Source organism: Colossoma macropomum, unplaced genomic scaffold (assembly GCF_904425465.1).
Source record: "Colossoma macropomum unplaced genomic scaffold, Colossoma_macropomum, whole genome shotgun sequence".
Classification (NCBI taxonomy): Eukaryota; Metazoa; Chordata; class Actinopteri; order Characiformes; family Serrasalmidae; genus Colossoma; species Colossoma macropomum.
In genome coordinates, this window is record NW_023494790.1 from 1,952,857 (window position 1) to 1,970,244 (window position 17,388).

At 40.5% G+C, this 17,388-nt stretch overlaps 1 protein-coding gene across 2 annotated transcripts; it reads right to left on the reverse strand.

The window, feature by feature from the left end:
• Positions 1 to 1,403: 1,403 nt before the first annotated feature.
• LOC118809002 (catechol O-methyltransferase domain-containing protein 1-like) lies at positions 1,404 to 16,256 on the reverse strand. 2 transcript variants are annotated; one of them, XM_036571913.1, is made up of 7 exons: positions 16,147 to 16,256; positions 12,346 to 12,476; positions 10,249 to 10,354; positions 8,036 to 8,154; positions 4,173 to 4,227; positions 3,224 to 3,357; positions 1,404 to 2,199 (listed from the first exon to the last, which is right to left on the reverse strand). In XM_036571913.1, exons 2-7 carry the CDS (start codon positions 12,448 to 12,450, stop codon positions 2,047 to 2,049), a joined length of 672 nt encoding a protein of 223 aa, XP_036427806.1. In that variant the 5' UTR covers positions 12,451 to 12,476; positions 16,147 to 16,256; the 3' UTR covers positions 1,404 to 2,046. The 2 variants fall into 2 exon arrangements, with proteins under 2 accessions (XP_036427806.1, XP_036427805.1); XM_036571912.1 differs by lacking the exon at positions 16,147 to 16,256 and adding an exon at positions 13,855 to 14,079.
• Positions 16,257 to 17,388: the final 1,132 nt, after the last annotated feature.

Below are 17,388 nucleotides of genomic sequence, written 5' to 3' on the forward strand. Positions count from 1 at the left end.
GTACCGAGCTTCACGTTCATGCTAAGTTTTTTTTGTTTGTTTTACAATAATATTGAAGACATCAAAGTTGTGAAATAACACATGGAATTTCAGTGCTGCAGCAAACTGGTCTGTTTTCTGAGTCTTGACCACATTTTAAGAAGCTAAAAATATTGATAACTATTCATATTGGCTGATAGAATAACATATCAGAAATGATACATTTATAAAGGGTAGTTTTAATTTCATAGTGCTTTACTGACTGATATACTTCAACAAACTCTCAGCTTAACTAATAAATATTGTAGCAGTTTTATAGCTTTTGTAGGGATACCTACACAGTACAGAGCCTTTATGATCTCATTCTAAATCCAGAGGCATTAATATGGAGTTGGTCCCCCTTTGCAGCTCTAACAGCTTCCACTCTTCTGAGAAGCTTTCTGTTGGAGTGTCTGTGGGAATTTCTGCCCATTCATCCAGAAGAGCATTTGTGAGGTCAGACACTGATGTTGGACGAGAGGGTCTGACTCACAATCTCCGTTCTAGTTCATCCCAAAGGTGTTTTGATGGGGTTGAGGTCAGGGCTCTGTGAGGGCCAGTCAAGTTTTTCCACACCAAACTCACCCAGTCCGGCCTTTATGGAGCTGCTTTGGTCACTGGGGCTCAGTCATGCTGGAACAGGAAAGGTTCTTCCCCAAACTGTTCCCACAAAGTTGGAAGAGTACAACTGTCCAAAATGTCTTGGTGCTGAAGTATTAATATTTCCCTGCACTGGAACTGAGGGCTCTAGACCAACCCCTGAAAAACAGCCCCATATCATCATCCCTCCTCCACCAAACTCTACAGCTGGCACAGTGCAGTCAGGCAGGTAACATTCTCCTGGCCCCCTCCTGGACGCTTCCATTTCACAAACTAACTTGTGGCAGAGGCAGAATCCTATGACAGCGCCATGTTTAAAGACTGAGCTCAGTACGACCCTCTACTGCCAGTGTTGGTCTATGGAGACTGCAAGGCTATGTGCTTGATTTTATACACCTGTTAGCAGTGAGTGTTGGTGAAACACCTGAACTCAATAATTAAGAGGAGTGTCCAAATACTTTTATCTATATAGTCTATGTCAACACGGAATTTGACTGGGGGGTTCAAACGTTTGCCTATCGCTGTATTGTGTATTTTAACGATGATGGTGTTTTGTGTTTTCTAGATTCTATAAATGCTCAGAAGTCTGTGCTTTATAATACATTCAGCTTCAAAACAGCACCGACGCTTTATCTGCGGGACTTTTTCCCACATCGATGAAGATGTGGAAGATTAATATTGATCGGCTGATTTGATTAGCCAGCTCTTATATCGGTCGGACCCTAATGCACCAAGACAGTTGCAGATATTGATATAAGTTTGGAAAAAATGACGGAACAGGCAGCTCCTGTATGCAATACTTCATTTACTTCAGCAACTGTGATTTTTACTCATCACTTATTACTTATTTACCCTTTGCTACAGTACTAAAATCTGCAGAACAATCACATAAAACATAATTTAACAATGTAGAGACACAGTAATCTGCTGGTAATCACTGCACATCTTCCTATATCTGATTTAAACTATTACAGCTCTAACAAAAATGGACAAAAATACCCTGAAACAATGGTCAGTCAATAAAAGCTGCAATGCTAAATCACAGTTCAGCGGCTGTTGGCTGTGCTGTGAAAGGTCCCAGTGTAAAATGCTTAAGATCACTTGTCACTTAAATGGCACTTTATAGGCTAAACCAGTGGTGTTGATGTCCCGTCCTGTGAGCTGCATGTTCTGCACACTGTTCTGCGCCCTAATCTAACATATGGGACAAACGGATTCTTCATAATGAGCTTATGAGCTGAAATGGATTTATTTAAGTAAAAAAAACAGTAAAATATGCAGAACATGGGTTCCACAGGACTGAGAACCACTGAGCTAGACACTGCATCAGTGTTTATCTAAGACCAGTGTAAGGCTGCACCTGCTGCAGTGTTTTTACGTTAGCATTGGGCTAAACCTGCAGCAGTACCTCCAACACTGGCGCTAGTTTTACAGTTTGAATGCCAGTGTTAGCCCGTCTCCCACAGTTAGCATGCTCAGGGTCACCCGGACATCTGTGTGCAGCTTCTTGTTGAGCTTGTCGATGGCCTGGGTGTCCAGGTCGTCTTCCGCAGGGTTCACGACCCGCCCGCCCCACAGCACCTGCCGGCAGAGGCCAAGTCACAATATAGGAATAGATTTAAAAGCATAACATGTGATTTCTGACAGTGTATGATGTAGTTATTTAGGGCTGTCGGATGGGATCAGAAATCATATTCACATTTTTCTCCTTGGTTGTTTTGTCAAATACTGAAATATATTCCAATTTTAAATGGACTATTTTTCAAAATTAAATCACTACATCATTTCACTCCCTGTCCATTTTATCAGCTCCACTTACTATATAGGGTGCACTTTGTAGTTCTACAGTTACAGACTGTAGTCCATCTGTTTCTCTGATACTTTGTTAGCCCCCTTTTACCCTGTTCTTCAGTGGTCAGGACCCCCATGGACCCTCACAGAGCAGGTACTATTTGGGTGGTGGATCATTCTCAGCACTGCAGTAACACTGACGTGGTGGTGGTGTGTTAGTGTGTGTTGTGCTGGTACGAGTGGATCAGACACAGCAGTGCTGCGGGAGTTTTTAAACACCTCAGTGTCACTGCTGGACTGAGAATAGTCCACCAACCAAAAATATGAAGCCAACAGTGTCCTGTGGGCAGCGTCCTGTGACCACTGATGAAGGACTAGAGGATGACCAACACAAACTGTGCAGCAGCAGATGAGCTATCGTCTCTGACTTTACATCTACAAGGTGGACTGACAAGGTAGGAGTGTCTAATAGAGTCAGTGTTTAAAAACTCCAGCAGCACTGCTGTGTCTGATCCACTCGCACCAGCACGACACACACTAACACCACGTCAGTGTTACTGCAGTGCTGAGAATGAGTCCATGGGGGTCCTGACCACTGAAGAACAGGGTAAAAGGGGGCTTACAGTATGCAGAGAAACAGGTGGACTACAGTCTGTAACTGTAGAACTACAGAGTGAAACTATACGGTCAGCGGAGACGATAAAGTGGACATTTAGTGTCGGCTTCTCGAGGATTAATTTACTCACTGTGAGGCTGAAATCTGAGGAGAATCTCACATGTATCTGTTTAGATATCGTGTCGTGTGGTCACTCACGTTGTCGATGGCGATGATGCCTCCCTTCCTCAGCAGCTGGAGAGATTTCTCGTAGTAGTTGTCGTAGTTCTGCTTATCAGCGTCAATAAACACGAAGTCGAACGTCTCCGCCTCCCCCGCCGCCAGCAGCTCGTCTGCGAGAGACCAACATACATCCCACAGAAACTCAATCAATTCAGTGTCTTGTTTTCAAAAGCTCTGCTATGTAGGGCTGATTACAGTCATATGGAAATGTATGCGACAGCTGCTGGTCAAATTCTGTGTTGTTGATTTCCTAAGTGTGAATAAGTTTACACATCCTCTACAGAGACACTTCTGCACATTTTAAGCCGCGATTACTGTTTATTTACTGATTTTAACATAATGGAATAATATATAAATAAACAAAACAAAATGTGGCCATTATAAAAGTTTTACATTTTATATTCATGTTTTTTGTCCAGCATGTTAAACTTAAAAAACTAGAAATTGTCCACTAAAAATCAACAAAACCTGACATTTGACCAAATTAAAACTTCCATATGACTGTATTTTGCCAATTCATCAAGTATTCTTTACCAAAGAATCAAGGATTTTTTAATAAAAGCCAAACAATACAAATAAGCTTACAATAAAACAAAAACATGCTTAGCCTTTCAAGAAGTCAAAGATGCTTAAAAATATAAATAAGCTCATAATTTTACAATTTTTTTATGAAACAAATGAAAAATGCATATAAATGTGTCCATCAGGCCGTTTATTACTGTGAGAGATTCATAGAATAATGTAAAAATGTAAAACATGCTTTATCATTTCTGCACCATTTAGAAGGTAAATTATAATATTTTTAAATTGAGTTTAATCATTAATCAGTGATACGTGGTAGAATAAGTGTAATATTGGAGGCTGCATCTTTATCCGTTATTATCAGTGACTCTTATGATGCATAAGAATTGAGTTGAAATCTTACCCAGAGTTTTCAGCGCTGGCTGCAGACGCAGGTCTATTTTATGTTCAACTCCAGCCTACGACAGAAAACAAGGCAGATATTTATCTCCTTAAAGGAAAAGTTCACCAAAAAATCTAATTCATACATTCAGAGTAGATGTAGTGATTTCTGAGAACTAAAAAAATACCTGTCTCCAATTTTTAGCTCATTTTTATTCAATAAAATCATTGTGCTTGATGTATTAAAGGGCCTGTATAGTGGAAAACTGAATTTTTCCTCACTTTTTTGCAATTATACACTTTGATGTAGTGTGTAAACACTTGTAAAATCTGAAATCACACCATTCACTCCTCACTCCATACAGTCTATATGGAAACTAAGCTACAAAAACAGCCCGTTTTGAACTCACTGTCTCTGTGATGTCACAAAAACAAAACATTTACATACATACACCTATTCAGCCCAGAGCAGTTCGGCTCAGAGGTTAAAAGGAGTGTTTCAGGAATGAGGCACAGTACAGGTCGGCCAATGAGAACAGAGCTCTTTCGCATATATCAATCTTAAAGGCACAGCCTGTTTAATTCTAAATGATAAAGAAAGTTTGGAAAATAGTCGTGTAAAAACGAATTATGACTGTTTTTGGCACATAAAACATCACAGGGGGAAAAAAAATAAATAAAATACAAAAAAAATGTAGAATATGGGCCCTTTAAACTATCTGAACTATCACCTGTGGCATCTAGATACATACAAGGCACAACACAGGTAAAAAAATGTCCATATTTAATCTAGAATGGGCAGAAAATGTTCATGTCCACCAGCGCTGGCTTAGCACCAACATACTGTAAGAAGTCATTTTGGGGCGCTAAAGGAAAATAACATTCTTGTTTTTGAGAGTTGTGACATTTATGGCCCGGCACACGTGTGTCAGGCTCCAGTCCTCACAGGCCGAAACTCTGCACGCTGCCTCACTAAACACACCTGATTCAGCTCATCAGCTAATCAGCAAGACCATGAACTGAACTCAGAGCGTTAAGCCAGGCGTACACTGCGATTTTAGCCCGATTTGGTCTGAGCAGACTGAATTGCATGATTGGGACGATTTTTAGCTTCATCGGCCGTCGTTTGTCTTACAGTGTGAGAGGGGAAACGATGCCCGATTAACTGTCCAAACGAGCTCTGATTGAGCAGCTGAACGATCGGGTGGATTGTGGGCGCTTGTCTCACAGTCTGAGCCGCCTCACGAACCGATTTCTCAAAGTTGCACCCAAAACCACACACAATCACAACCACCGCTCCTACACGGAGGCAAAACAAGTCCACATTTGTGGCACCAGCATCTGTATATGGTGATTTTGCTCCGTTTGACTGAGTTGAATTGAAAGGTATAAATAAATACAGTGTTTTTTGTCTTCGTAGAGCCGCCTACTTCCTATGTAGTGCACTGTGTTCTGTCTTCTACACCAAAACAGTGCCCTGTTAGTCCAGTATGGAGCTGTGCACACAGGGCTGAATCTCAGAAGGCTGTTTATTAGACATGTGATGCACTTTATGGGTGCAGGAGCAGCTACTTTTAATATGTGGTGCACTATGTAGGGAGCAGGGAGCTGGTTGAGATACAGACAGTGTTTTGATCAGGACATTGTCGGCACAGCGTGTTGTTTTGAGTGAAACAGCTGTATTGTAGACAGAGCGTCTGTAGAGGCTGCGTTTGACGTGCAGTGTGACCCATGTCGCGTCATTTCAGTTGTACCGAGTGTTTTTGTACAGTGTGAGCACATAAACCGCAGGCTTTGGCCGAACACGATGAACGATTCAAACATACAGTGTGAGTCACCAAAGAACCAGATTTCTAACACGGCACAGTGTCTGTCTGGCTTTAGATGAGGGTAAACGCTGATCTCTGCAGCACTTCGGCCCAGAAGGTCCCCAGTTTGACGTGCCTACACTGTTAGAAATAAAGGTACATTTTTCGTTCATCAAGGTACAAACAGTGTAAATGATCCCTCAAAGCTCCAACAGTGGTTTTAAGGTCTGATTGTGAACCTTAAATAAGTTTCTCCAGGTGAAAAGTTCGTATTTGTACCTTTTCATAACCGAATGTTTTAAACAGAACAGTAAAATAAAAGCCTGGAGACGAGACGGGGTGTGTGGAGTCAGTACAGCTTAGAACATATCATTTCAGTGGATTATGGTTCAGTTATGTTCCCTGACTGAAGGGACTGAGATGGAGCCTTGAGGGTTCCACCCCAGGGACAGTTTAGTACCTTTATTTCTGAGAGTGAAGCCAGGCCTAGCACTAAAATAATGGTTCACCAGTAAAGAAATCCACTTCTAGACTGTCCTTCATGCTGAATATATAAAAACTGAAGCGTTTTCTCTGTAATACTATTCAGTTTTGCGCCATGATGCAGTGGATTTTTGAGCTACACTACAGTTCAAAAGTTTGGAACTGTGTCATTCTCATGTGGTCCCCCCTCTGGGAAGGCAGCTGATGGACTCTCCCATTTGGGATTGGCCTGCTGTGGCTCTGGCTCCGCCCCCTCGTCATCACTCTCAGCTGTGGCTCGTTTCACAAACTCATCAGCTTCATTCAAAAAGCTGCAGTTTTAGATAAGCTGTGTTTCTAAATTGCCAAGTAAGTAGAGTAATTTTTCGAGGAAACTACTGGAGAATCATTCGTGCTCCTTTGACACCTGGTCTGAGATGCTGGCAGATGGAAACACCTCCAGAACACCTGTTCAGATGTGAGTTGTTCAAATAAACTGTTTCGTTTGTGGTTCCTGAAATGTGTAATGATGGATCATCAAAAATCAGTGTGTTTTTAATGAAGGGCTATACTCACTATTAAACCATTAGATGACCAACAGTGAACATGCTACTCAAATTGTAATACACTCTTAAAAAGAAGGTTCTTCAAGTGTTCTTTAGTAAAGAAAATGGTCCTATGTAGAACCATGAACACTCAAAGAACCCTTTGCATGGTTAAAGGATTCTTTGCATTGTGATTGGTTCTTTAGATTGTAGAAACCTTTTCTTTGCAATTTTTTCCTTTTTCTTTGTTTCAATGTCAAAAAAAGACTAAAAACAACAAAAATGTAAGAATGAAAGAAAAAGGAAAAAAAAATACATTGAGGCCCAAGAATCAATATTTTATTCATCATTTTAACATCTATTAAAGGTGGATTGTACTAATTAATATGTTCTCCATTCTGGAGAACATTGACAAGCCATAAGCGACTCCTGTCCTCAGTAATAACTCTAAGTGGGTTGTGTAGCTGTAGATCAGGGGTGTCAAACTCAACCACTGAAGGGGCCATAATAAAAAAAAATCCGTGGGGCAGAGAAAAAAATGTTTATTAATTTTTTTATGTTGTGCTGTGACCCAAACTGGCCACTGTTTATTCAACATAAGCTGTGAAATACAGACACTTGTAGTAGAGCTTGAAATATTACATGAATACTTCAAATATTCCAAATGTAAACGTCACCAGGGACTCAGTCTTTTAAACCTACCTGTTTGCTGGAACTGGACACCTGACATCCTTTCTTTACTGCAAGGTCATTAATACTTGAGCTCAGTTTCTGAGCTGCTGAGCTGATGTTCAGTGTTTGTTTGTTGAGCTGCAGCTGAACTACATTTAGTGTGTTTGGTGATGTGACTGGTGTGGAATTGTGTAGAATTGAGGTGGAACTGCTGTCCCACACACTGTTGTTGGAGCACACATTACATTGCAGTGCATGCTGGGAAATGTAGTGCAGTGCATTGTGAAACGGACTAATATAATAGAAAATAGGATCGTGTTGTGGGCCTGATCTGGCCAGCGGGCCTTGTTTGACACATGGGCTGTAGACAAAGTGATCCGGAGCCGAGCTGAGCTCACCTCTTTCCAGAAAGGTCTGCCGATGTTGGGATACTCCTCACTGACGTCACACGCCACCACTTTACCATCCTCAGGCAGCGCCAGGGCGATGCTCAGAGCGTTATAGCCAGTATACACACCTGAACACACACACAGTTACTGACACCAATTAAAACAGCCTAAAAGACATTATCATAAACAGGCTTATCAGTCAGAATGATGTGTAGTTTTTAGCATGTAAAGTGATACATTAGTGAAAAATCAAATGTACACAGTTTGACCTCAAATCAATCAACCAAGACATGTTTGGAGAAGTTTGCTTCTGTAGTTTTAGCACTGGAGCTACGAGGCTATTGTCACTAACGAGTAACGAAAGCTTATACCCCACCAATTAGCATGGTGCTAACTGCACCACTCGCCTCAGACTGTGTGGAGACGTTCAGTAATCAATAAAAGACCTTGATTATGTGGTTAAGAATCACTGTTACCAATAAACATGGACTAAAGTATGGATGCAGTTCAGGCTTCAAGATTCTGCAGTTCTATTTCTAATGCTGCTTTTAGCTACAGTGCACAAAAAAGATGGTTCTTCAAGGGCTCTCTAGTAAAAACAACGGTTCTATACACCGATCAGGCATAACATTATGACCACCTCCTTGTTTCTACGCTCATTGTCCATTTTATCAGCTCCACTTACTATATAGGTGCACTTTGTAGTTCTACAGTTACAGACTGTAGTCCATCTGTTTCTCTGATACTTTGTTAGCCCCCTTTTACCCTGTTCTTCAGTGGTCAGGACCCCCATGGACCCTCACAGAGCAGGTACTATTTGGGTGGTGGATCATTCTCAGCACTGCAGTAACACTGACGTGGTGGTGGTGTGTTAGTGTGTGTTGTGCTGGTACGAGTGGATCAGACACAGCAGTGCTGCTGGACCAAGGAGGTGGCCATAATGTTATGCCTGATCGGTGTATAAAACCATGAACACTCAAAGAAGTATTTGCATAATTAAATGGTTCTTCAGATTGATGGAGTGCATTATGATGTAAAGCTTGCTACAACAGAAGAACCCTTTTTGGTGCTCTTCAAAAAGGTTCTATATAGGACCATATACAACTCGCTCACCATCAATCTGAAGAACCATTTCACCATGCAAAGAACTCTTTAAGCATGCAAATGATTCTTTGATCTATAGAACCTTTCTACATAAAGAACCCTTGATGAATTCTTTTTTTTTTCTCTTTAAAAAAAAAAGGTTCTTCAAGGGTTCTTTAGTAAAGAAAAATGGTTCTATATAGAACCACGAACACTCAAAGAACCCTTTGCATGATTTAGTGATTCTTTGCATTGTGAAATGGTTCTTCAGATTGATGGAGAATGTGTTGTATATGGTTCTATATAGAACTGTTCTGAAAAGTGTTCTATATAGCACCAAAAAGGGTTCTTCTATTGTTACAAGCTTAACACAACAATAGAAGAACACTTTTTGGTGCTTTTGGAGAGTTCTCTGTCAATCTGAAGAAACCTTTAACAAGCAGAGAACCCTTACATCATGTAAAGGGTTCTTTGTGTTCATGGTCCTATATAGAACCTTTTAATATATAGAATCAAGAACATTCAAAAAAAATCTGCATGCTTAAAGGGTTCTTTGCATGATGAAATGTTTCTTCAGATGGATCAAGCGTGTTGTAGCTGGTTCTATGTAGTACCAAAAACAGTTCTTCTGTTATGAGGTCAAGCTTGTTACAATAGAGGAACCCTTTTCAGAACAGTTTTATATAGAACCATACAACACATTCTCCATCAGTCAGAAGAACCATGCAAAGAACTGTTTAAGCATGAAGTTCTAAATGGAACCGTTCCCCTTACTAAAGAATAGTACGGTTAACCCCTTAAATGGCCAGGGCTGACCAGCGGGCCCAGAGTTTTAATACACACTTCTATAACCTAAGTATAGTGCATGATCTAGAAATGGTCTAGAAAAGGTGGTGTTTAAATAGAGGCCTATAAACAGTGCAGAATCAACATTTCTTAATTTTTACGCATTAACATTTTTTTCAGCATTTTAAAACTTTCTGTAGTTTATTTTGGTTTAAATGAGGGGAAAAACTGGTCTTAAACTAAAGAAGCAAACTTAAGACACCAAATCTGTCTCGACTGATCGAGTTTGTTTGTGTAAGAGGAGAGAAACTGTGCAGGTGTGATTTTCACCAGGCTGTCCCTGTAAGTCCTACCGATCTCAATGGCCTTCTTGGCTTTTATTAGCCTCGCCAGGTTTGCCATGAACTGAGACTGTTCACATGCCACCATGATGGAGTTCCACTTGTGCTCCAGAGTTTTCTACAGATCACACACACACAGATCACACACACACACACACACACACACACAAAGCCAGGAAATTAACAATAGCCACGTTTACATGCAGCCTAATAATCCGTTAATAATCAGAATATTTACAGGTAATCCTGTAAATAATCCGTTAAATAGAAGAATAATATCCGTGTAAACGCCTGTATCTGATTACATTCCCTATCGGAAAGTTTAAGTCCGTTCTGATCATGTTCGTCACGTCATAGTGAGAGTTTATACCGTTCAACATGGCGGAGCAGAAACTGGTCAGAAACTAAGGTCCCGTTATTTCAAATAACATCTGACTGCACTAATTCGTATTAAGACCTATTATGTGCCAAGTACAAGGAATTATTCAGTATCTACTATGAATTATTTAGTATCTCTTATGAAGTATTTGGTATCTGCTAGATATTATTCAGCACTTACCATGAATTCTTAGTATCTGCTATGTATTATTTACTATCTCTTATAAATTATTCCGTATCCAGTATGAATTATTCAATGTCTAATTCACAATACTTACTGAACACTTAGTAGATACTAGGGGTGGGAATCTTTAGGCACCTCATGATTCGATTATGATTCAGGGGGCTGTGATGCGATTATAAAACGATTATCGATGCATCTCGATGCATTTTTTTTTTCTATACATCACCTCTATTTTCTCATTGAATGAGGACTTGGTAGTTTTAAAGCAAAGTATTTGTATTGATCCATAATCAATGGATCCAATATCTTTTATTAATAAATCAAATGGAAGTGATGTGGCAAGTGAACTGGAAGGCTCTCATTCACTGCTATTGCTTGGAGACGCTGCTGCCACTCATCTGTGATAAAATGCGCTGTTATGGTGAAATAAGGTCCAGTGGTGATGGATGACCACGCAGCGCGTTACAGCCGTCCTACCTGTTTTTAGTGACTTTATAACTTTGGTTTTGGTCTCGTTGTAGAGAAAGGGGTGGGGAAGATCGCTGTGTCAGTAAAATATCTTCGAGACAGGACGTGTGAAACATAGCACGAAAGCCCTGTTTCACAATGACTGAGAATTGGCGTGCGGACTGCAGGTCACCTAGCAATGATTCGTTATTAGCATTTATAAGCAGCGCAGTTGTTTTCCTGGCAAGTTAAATCTGCAACGAGAGACTGTCAAACAGTAAAAAGTCGCAAAGATGAAGTCGCTTCTCTTTAAAATTCCCTCGTTCCACCTTAAATGGTGCCGCATTTATATTCGGCGCTTCAGTCAGAATTTAAGGTGGAATAGGAAAATTCGAACAAGAAGCTGGAGAATGAGAAGCGACTTCAGCCTCGGAAAACAGTCGAATGTTGAGACATTTTACAAGAAACTGCTCTAGTTTTGAGGAAAAGTTTTCTGGTGAAGATGGGAGGAAAGCGGCTAAAGCTAAAGCTTAAAGCAGAGCAGAGTAAATCTGCGCTCTCGTTTATATTGTTTAGCCTAAACTAGGACATCACACACTGAGACATACTGGACATTAAATGTTGTGGCTCCCAAGCTGGTTTGATTTTTGTTGAAAGGACAAAATGGCTCTTCTTATCATTTGTGTTGTGACTCCTGATCTAACCTGGCTTTAATGCAGAGGGAGCCGGTCGGATTTCTCACTCATCCAGTTGTGTTTTTGTTATGTGCCGCCACAGACTGTCCGGCCGCTGCACTTACCCACTTCCAGTTCCGCCTTTTGTGTTCCGCCAACATTACGCTATAAATTAAATATTTAGAAAATCGATTTTTGACATTTGTGAATCGATTCAGAATCGTTCACGTCCGCATCGCGATGCATCTAAGAATCGATTTTTTTCCCGCACCACTTTAACTGAATAATTAAAGTGTTCAGTAAGTACTGTGAATTACTGAGTGAGTACTTTTACTGAATTTTGTAATAATGTGAGCAGAGTGAGGATTGGAAAGGCCCAATAAATAATCTGTAATAACTGATAATGTAAATGAAAAGGTTAATTACGAGGCGGAGCTTCTTCAGAGCTGGGTGCTCCCTCATGGAGTGGCTGAGGAGGTACTGCATCACAGGATCATCCTTTCTTCCAACATGGCTCTTAAAGGTGTTCATCCTGTACCGCCTGCTTCGGCTGTTACCTTTTGAGGAAAGAAAGAATGAATGAAATTATAAGCTCATGAATTAATATAATGTTTGACAATCACTGTTATTTTTCAAAGAAATAATGAAAAATACCAGAAAGGGAGTGAAATGTGTGGCCTTTAGCTTTATTCCCAGTGTAGAGCTTCTATCAGGTGATCATAAGTGTACGAGACAAAAGCCCTACTTAGTTTTTCACTGGAGTTTCCCTTCAGCATGAACATACCACACAGTATCACATGTTATTCTCATTATGAGACTGTTGTAAGAGCACATTTCAGAATATCTCCCCTTTCGTAATGTGATCCTATGGAGTGAAATTATCTTAAAGCACTGACAGATACTTCTAAAAATCCCTTACAGAAAAACAAAACATATACACACACACACACTCACTGTCCATTTTATCAGCTCCACTGACCGTATAGTTTCACTCTATAGTTCTACAGTTACAGACTGTAGTCCGTCTGTTTCTCTGATACTTTGTTAGCCCCCTTTTACCCTGTTCTTCAGTGGTCAGGACCCCCCATGGACCCTCACAGAGCAGGTACTATTTGGGTGGTGGATCATTCTCAGCACTGCAGTAACACTGACGTGGTGGTGGTGTGTTAGTGTGTGTTGTGCTGGTCTGAGTGGATCAGACACAGCAGCGCTGCTGGAGTTTTTAAACACCCCAGTGTCACTGCTGGACTGAGAATAGTCCACCCACCAAAAATATCCAGCCAACAGCGTCCTGTGGGCAGCGTCCTGTGACCACTGATGAAGGACTAGAGGATGACCAACACAAACTGTGCAGCAGCAGATGAGCTATCGTCTCTGACTTTACATCTACAAGGTGGACTGACAAGGTAGGAGTGTCTAATAGAGTGGACAGTGAGTGGACACAGTGTTTAAAAACTCCAGCAGCACTGCTGTGTCTGATCCACTCAGACCAGCACCACGTCAGTGTTACTGCAGTGCTGAGAATGACCCACCCAAACCGTACCTGCTCTGTGAGGGTCCATGGGGGTCCTGACCACTGGGTAAAAAGGGGCTAACAAAGTATCAGAGAAACAGATGGACTACAGTCTGTAACTGTAGAACTACAAAGTGCACCTATATAGTAAGTGGAGCTGATAAAATGGACAGTGAGCGTAGAGAAAAGGTAGGTGTACCTAATGAAGTGCTAAATGAGTGCCTATGACCTGTAATACTTCTATGAGCTGATCTCTAGTTTGATTTCTGTTGGACTAGTTTCATCATTGGCCAGTTTCTGACCACTGTTGACCAACTGCATCAACAGATGGTGCTACAACAGGTTGATGTGGACTCCGGACTCCAGCCATTCTTCCTGATTGTAATAACGATTAAAGACACAGGTCTTTGACCCTGACTCACCGATGTAATAACCCGTTATAAAGATCAGTCCTAGTGTCGCAGAGCCTATCAAGGCCTCTCTGGAAACGCTGTGAAACGACATTGATTCCGTCTAAACTCATGCAAAGTCGTGACCCTTGAAACCGGCAAGGAGCCGTGACTGAAGACACACGCGTTTCCCGTATTTACTCTAATATGGAGCACCGTCTAACACCTGCGTCTGTGTGGTCAGCGGTGTGACTGCCAGCTGTTTGTAAGCACAGTTCGCTTATATTACACACATTACGCTATCGTAAGGACCACAACTAGGAAATTCTACCAAAATAAAAGTCTCTGCTTAGGACCACAACAACCAAATTCCCCCGAAATAATTACCAAATTCTACAAAAATAAAGTCCCTTGTGTGGACCACAATAACCAAATTTTACCAAAATAAGTCCCTTATAAAGATCGCATAATTCTGCCAAAATAAAAGTCCCTTGCGATGAACACAACCAAATTTTGCCAAAATAAATCCCTACTGTAGAATACATTAATCAAATTCTGCCAAAAATAAGTCTCTCCTTAGAACCAACATAAACAAATTCTACCAACATAATTAAATTCTGCCTAAATAAGACCCTTGTGAGGACCACATCCCAATTTTACCAAAATAAGTTTCTTGTTAACATCACACTAACCAAATTCTACCTGAATAAAAGTCCCTTGTGAGGCCCACAGTAACTAAACTCTACCAAAATAAGTCCCTTTTGAACACCACAATAACCAAATTCTACCAAAATATAAGTCTCTCATTAGGACCGCAATAATCAAATTCTACCAAATTAAAAGTCCTTTGTGAGGACCACCCCCAATTTCACCAAAATATCTAAATTCTGCCAAAATAATTCACTTGCGAGGACCACAATAACCAAATTTTTAAATTACATTTTCGAGACTCCAAACAAATACAGTGAATCAAAATCTGGCCACAGATATTGAGACTGTCCTGGGCAAATATCGCTTAATGCACAATCCGCACACACACGGGCGCCGAGTAGTCATGAGATCAGTCTGTGAAATCGCTACTCGTGCCTTCAGCGTGATCCTTTACTATTCAGCCTACAGCGGCGAGGCGGGGGGGTTACACCACGGACAACAACGCACACTGTCCCCTACTAAAATAACACATTTTATAAAACGATGCAGAAGCTGAAATGTTGTTTACTGACTGCTTTTGGACGCGAATCCGCTCTTTTAAAGTGTTTTATCCACATCGCATTACTAATCATCCTCCCCCGTCCAACCGCTCAGTGGAACAGTCCGAGATGTAGCCAGGCAACAGCAGCTGGCTATTCCAGTTAGCGCGGATGTTTATCTTTGACAGCGCAGTAAAAACTGCTTTTACAGATAAAACTGATTTTCCTGCTCAAAGTGTTTGTTGTAAAATCACCATATGTATATTTAACGTTACATGTTACCCCGACTATATTAATGTTTGGGGTTATATTTCAGTAGTTTGCCCCCCCGAAGCTGGAACGAGGCTGACATACGTAGGTTATCCTGTTCGAACTTTCCGTTCCACCTTAAACTGTGCAGCAGTTCTGGCGGCATTTAAGGTGGAACGAAAATCCGAATGAGACGCTAGCCAGCCCAGTTTTTGGTTAATATGTGGCTGAAATGTCTAATTATTCAGCCTTTGAATGTTTTTAACACCAAGTGCTTTATTAAAAGCGTGAAACTGCACTCAAAGCACAAGCACAACCTTTCCGGCTTAGCTACATGTCCCGTTCCACCTTAAAAAGTGCAGTAGGTACGTTTAAGCACCTGAACTGGCTTCTTATTCGCCAAGCTTCTTGTTCGAATTGTCCCGTTCCACCTTAAAAGGTGCAGCAGTTACATTCTAGCGCCTGAGTTGGCTTCTTATTCGACAGCTTGCTCGAATTTTGCTGTTCCACATACATGTAACGCTAACTGCTCCACCATTTAAGGTGGAACGGAAAAATTCCAACATGAAGGGGTGACGAGGAAGCCAATTCCCGTCTCGTAACACTTTAAAAGCGCTACAAGTGCGATAAAAACTATTCTGACCAAAGAGGATTTGGAGAAGATGCGAAAACTGAATGTGTCACCATTACAGTAGTGTGTATTTCTGCACTAGGCTGTGCTGTTACTGCAGAGACAGCCTTAAAAAGGGCAGCAGAGCCACAGAGGAACAGATCTTCAGTTGAGTCCTGCAGTAATGTTTATGTCTCTGTTATGCAGTAATGTTAATGTACAGTAATGTCTCTGTTATGATGGTTTAATGTGCAGTAAAGTTAGAGAGGGACTCACTGTGCTGTGCTACCCGGTGCTGCTGCTGCTGCTCTGGTTCAGGTTGGTTCCTCCTCTCTGATTAAATGGTTCAGTCTGGTTTGGGGGACTTTCAGTTTATAACGCCTTCACTGCCAAGAAGCAGCAAAAACAGACAATGCAGCATTGAAAGCCATCAGACTGGAACAGACAGGAACTAAAACTCCAAAAAGGGCTTAAACATTCATTAATAATGAAGTAGTTATTAAACAGTGTCATTTGTTTATTATCCATCTATCTATCTTTTATTGTTATGTAAATTCCTACTAATAATAATAATTTGCAATGCATTTATGCAGTAAGTTCTGATTAGTTTATTTATTAATTTATTAATACAATTTTGCACTTTTTACTGATTATTATTTGCTTAAAAACTGTTATTTGCAGATAAATTACTATATACTACTGATACCACCAATATGACTAGTATTAATAACAATAAAAAAACATCATTCTCATGGCATTTATATACAATCTAATGAATATTTTATAATGAAAATAGTTTACAAATTTTATGAAATATTATGATTAATACCACCTTAATTAAAGAAGTTTTAAATGTTTTAATCAAAGCCATTTCTAACTCTTTACATCCAACATTGTTAGGAGTAGATATACAGCGGTTTGGAATGAAACTTCATATAAACCCTGTTTGATGTTCTGTAGTGTCAGTGTGTGGTGAATGATTAATGAAGCAGGTTTAGGTGATAAATGGTTGAGGCTGTGAGGCTCTAAACGCAGCTCCCTACACGAGAACGGAGCCAGTAAACAGGTTTCACAGCGACTGAGAGCAGAGAGGGAGACTGAGGTCACCAGCCATTACACAACTGCGTTTTATTTGACTTTTAAACAACAATATAAGCACACAAATCCAGCTGCAGTCCAGAGAGTCAGTTTGGATTGAGAATGTGGAGATTTTCTTTAGACCACACTCTTTAAAAAGAGGGTTCTTCAGGGGTTCTTCAGTACATTTAGAACCATTTCATGCTTAAATAGTTCTTTTGCATCGTGAAAGTGTGTTTCAAATCGACGACGAATGTGTTTATGGTTCCATATAGAACCTTTTTGAAAATCGTTCAATACAGCACCAAAATTTATTCTGCTATTGTCACAATTCCAAGATTGTAACAATAGAAGAACCCTTTTTCAGTGCTGTATAGAACCATTTCACCGTGCAAAGAACCATTCAAGCATGAAATGGTTCTTTATAGAACTCATGGTTCT

What these genes read in the sequence shown, in the direction of transcription:
- LOC118809002 (XM_036571912.1), bottom strand. Translation starts at nt 13,936, where the DNA reads ATGTCGTTTCACAGCGTTTCCAGAGAGGCCTTGATAGGCTCTGCGACA. An exon ending in TATAACGGGTTATTACATCG is followed by an intron (nt 12,477 to 13,854) that starts GTGAGTCAGGGT and finishes TTTCCTCAAAAG; the next exon opens with GTAACAGCCGAAGCAGGCGG. An exon ending in CAAGAAGGCCATTGAGATCG is followed by an intron (nt 8,155 to 10,248) that starts GTAGGACTTACA and finishes GTGTGTGTTCAG; the next exon opens with GTGTGTATACTGGCTATAAC.